Source organism: Benincasa hispida, chromosome 10 (assembly GCF_009727055.1).
Source record: "Benincasa hispida cultivar B227 chromosome 10, ASM972705v1, whole genome shotgun sequence".
Taxonomy (NCBI): Eukaryota; Viridiplantae; Streptophyta; class Magnoliopsida; order Cucurbitales; family Cucurbitaceae; genus Benincasa; species Benincasa hispida.
The window spans coordinates 45,162,346-45,165,674 of record NC_052358.1 but is presented as its reverse complement, the minus strand read 5'-3'; the positions used below and the strand labels follow the sequence as shown (position 1 = coordinate 45,165,674).

General features: G+C 31.2%; 1 protein-coding gene across 2 annotated transcripts; it reads left to right on the top strand.

Annotated features, from left to right (window-relative positions):
• Positions 1-341: 341 nt before the first annotated feature.
• Positions 342-3,128, top strand: LOC120087921 (ethylene-responsive transcription factor ERF008-like). 2 transcript variants are annotated; one of them, XM_039044932.1, is made up of 2 exons: positions 342-955; positions 1,605-3,128. In XM_039044932.1, the coding sequence occupies exon 1, from the start codon at positions 479-481 to the stop codon at positions 938-940; it is 462 nt and encodes a 153-aa protein (XP_038900860.1). In that variant the 5' UTR covers positions 342-478; the 3' UTR covers positions 941-955; positions 1,605-3,128. The 2 variants fall into 2 exon arrangements, with proteins under 2 accessions (XP_038900860.1, XP_038900861.1); XM_039044933.1 differs by having other exon boundaries at positions 2,227-3,114.
• Positions 3,129-3,329: the final 201 nt, after the last annotated feature.

Sequence of the window (3,329 nt, the reverse complement as noted above, 5' to 3'; positions counted from 1 at the left end):
TTGAAAATTCAAGGATCAAATATACCTATTTTTAAAAATTCAATGATGAAAAAGATACCTTCTTTAAACTACCAAACACACATAATAGAGGAGTTTTTTTTGGTACGAATGACCCCACAAATGTATCAAATCTAATCTTCTATTTACGTAAAAAAAAATCTTTAATAGAGACTAAAAAAGTGTTTTTCCCTTGATAATTAAATGAGGGAGATAGATTATGTCGGTGAATTTGGATTTGGATTATATAATAATACATATGGAATTTAAAATAAAACACTAATTAAATAATGGGAAGAAATGGACGTATAGACAAAAAAATATAGTTGGCCAAATCGCTAACATATTGTTATAATTAAACCCAACAAAGAAACTTCCCTCAATATTTCATCAAAAAATTCTCTCCAAATTAAATTTCTTCCTCCACCATTGAAGAGAGAGAAGAAGAAACAGAGTTTGTTTCATTTCTCTGTTTCTTAAAATGAAAGAGAAAAATGAAGATCAGAAAAAATTAAAGCAATTCAAAGGGATAAGGATGAGAAAATGGGGAAAATGGGTAGCGGAAATTCGAGAGCCTAATAAACGCTCTCGAATTTGGCTTGGTTCTTATTCTTCTCCCGTCGCCGCCGCCCGTGCCTACGACGCCGCCGTCTTCCACCTCCGTGGCCCCTCTGCTCGCCTTAATTTTCCTGACTTTTTCTCCACCGTTGACCGCTCCTTCCCTCTCTCCGCTGCTGCCGTCCGCAAGATCGCCGCCGAGGTCGGCGCCCGTGTCGATGCTCTTGAGTCTTCTCTCCGCCACCACTCCGCCCATTCATCCGACCGAACCACGAAGCTTCGTTCTTCTTCTTCCAGTGGGTTTTCCGATCGGGTCGACTTGAATAAATTTCCCGACCCGGAAGATTCCGATGGCGACTGCGCTACCACTCCTTGCACAAGCTGACAATTTCAAAATCGCGTATGTAGTTTTTGTTTTTTTTTTTTTGTTAAAATACCATTTTTTCGTCTCTAGACTTCGCATTTTACTATATTTTTATATTTTAATAAATCTTAAATTTAGTTGAATAATTTATTTTAAAATAAATTATAAAAATCATTCTTAAAAATATGATGGTAGTAATAATCATACCTACAAACTTTCCATTATAAAAATATATTAAAATTGGACATTTAAACCAACATATCAATTTCTATTATTTTGCGGTCTAATTTCTACTATTATTGTAAGTTTGAGAACCTAACTTCAATATATGTACGAAGTTTGAGAGACCAATTTTTACTATCGAAAGTTTGAGGCTACAACTGTAACTATCACCATACTTTTGAGACTCACGATGGTTTTTGTAATTTGTTTTTTACTTTTAATTTTTAATTATCTATTCCTATTTTTATTATTGATTTTGAAAATATATTCACATATTATATTTTCTGACATGAAAAAAAATATTATTTTAATATATTTCGATAAAAATTAATTTTGGGATTAAATTTAAGATTTATTGAATGTACATGAATTATTCACGATTATTTTTTCTATTGTATCAAATTTAGTAATTGTACTAAAACAATTTGAAATATGAGTATTAACGGATTGATTGGCCTTGTAGTGAAGGATAGATATTTGGTGGAAGTCCATGCTCAAGATAGAGGGAATAAAATGGTTGAAATTGATGGATTAAAATTTAGGTATATTAAAAAAATGGAAAATAATGAAAAATAGACTAATCTCATTTTATTCTTTCGTCATAAATTATTATATGATAAATTCTTCGGACTTCTTTTTATTTATTATATATTTAATTTTTTTATTTTATAATTAAAGTATGATTCACAAAGATGTGTGCATAGATTCACATTCACTCAAATATTTTTTTTGCAATTCTACTTAGTGGCTCCATCACAATTTGATACGTGATATTTTTTATTATTATTTTATATATTTTGGCTCTTTTTCTATAGTGTTGAAAATAAAAAACTCATAAATTAATTAGGAAAATTTTTAAGATTTCGAATAGCTGTCCCGAATTCAAGTTGATTATGTTTTGCCTCTTTCTCAAAGAAAGACGATCAAACAATTCCCAATCATGGTCCTTGCGGATCTGATCATCCACATAATATACAAAAAGAAACTCTAGATATTTGATATCTTTCTCTTTGAATGAGATCTCAATTCCAGCGAAGGTTTCATTAGATATCTTACAACTGGAATCCCTCTTTTCTCCGATCCAGTTTCTCCACCACCACGAATTGAGCTATAAACTGTCCCCCTTCGGGAGCTGGGGAATAGCCCCGTAGGGAACTTCTTGTTAATTGCACGCACTAAGTCTTTAAAAGCAAACATGAATCCCCGGAACGTAACTTCAAGCGTCGAAGCTAGAAGAAAGAGATGGATTCCCGGGCTTGATCTGGTTTAGTATTAAGTTGACCAAGGAGTGATAATTGCAGCAGGCGCAGACTCAGGTAGTTTGAATAGGGATTCTCCATCATTGTCGGAGGAAATTGCTTGTCTTCGCATGGGATCTCCCGAGAATCAAGAGATGATCGCCACGAAGAACATCCCAAAAATATTTACACTTTATAGCAAAAAAATTCTAAAAGTGTTTGTATTTTTGGAATTTTTTTTACAAAAGTGTAACTATTTTAAATGTTTTTTATATTTAAAAAGACCTCAATTAATTATATATTTTTTAAATTTTCAGAAATTGTTTATAACTTTATATAATTTTACGATAACTATGAAATTCTAGATTTGTCACTACTTAAGAGTACAGAAAAATGGGTGCAAGTGCTGTTCTAATTAGCTTACATGTAGATCAACTTTCTAACGTATATTTTAATTGATCAGAAAAATATTGGACAATAATTCACCATCAAATAAACATATGAATCATGGTTTAGCTCTCCCTTTCCTTGACCCTAGTTGTATGCATTATTGCACTAGTCTTTCCAAGACATTTCTTTTCATCAACTTGTTCTTTTTCTAACATCTTTTCCACGCATATTAAAGCATAGATATTTGGTGGGGAAGAAAAGTGTGTCTATATATATATGGGATAAAAGATTGAACCTCTAATTTCGAAATTGATTGTACGTACTTGATACCAATTGAACCAGTACATTCTAACTTTGAGGTTGATAAAATGTTTGTATACACGTTAATCAATATAATCTTATCATCTTCAATATGTTGGCAAATATTGATAAGTATGTAGGTAAGTATTATGCAAGTTAATATTTATTTTTTTTGTTAAATAATATTTTGGGTAAATATCAATTTATATATCTAAATTTTGGGGATTGTATTAGTTAAAATCCTTAACTAATAATTGTAT

Coding starts and splice junctions, on each gene's coding strand:
- LOC120087921 (XM_039044932.1), top strand. CDS start 479: ATGAAAGAGAAAAATGAAGATCAGAAAAAATTAAAGCAATTCAAAGGG.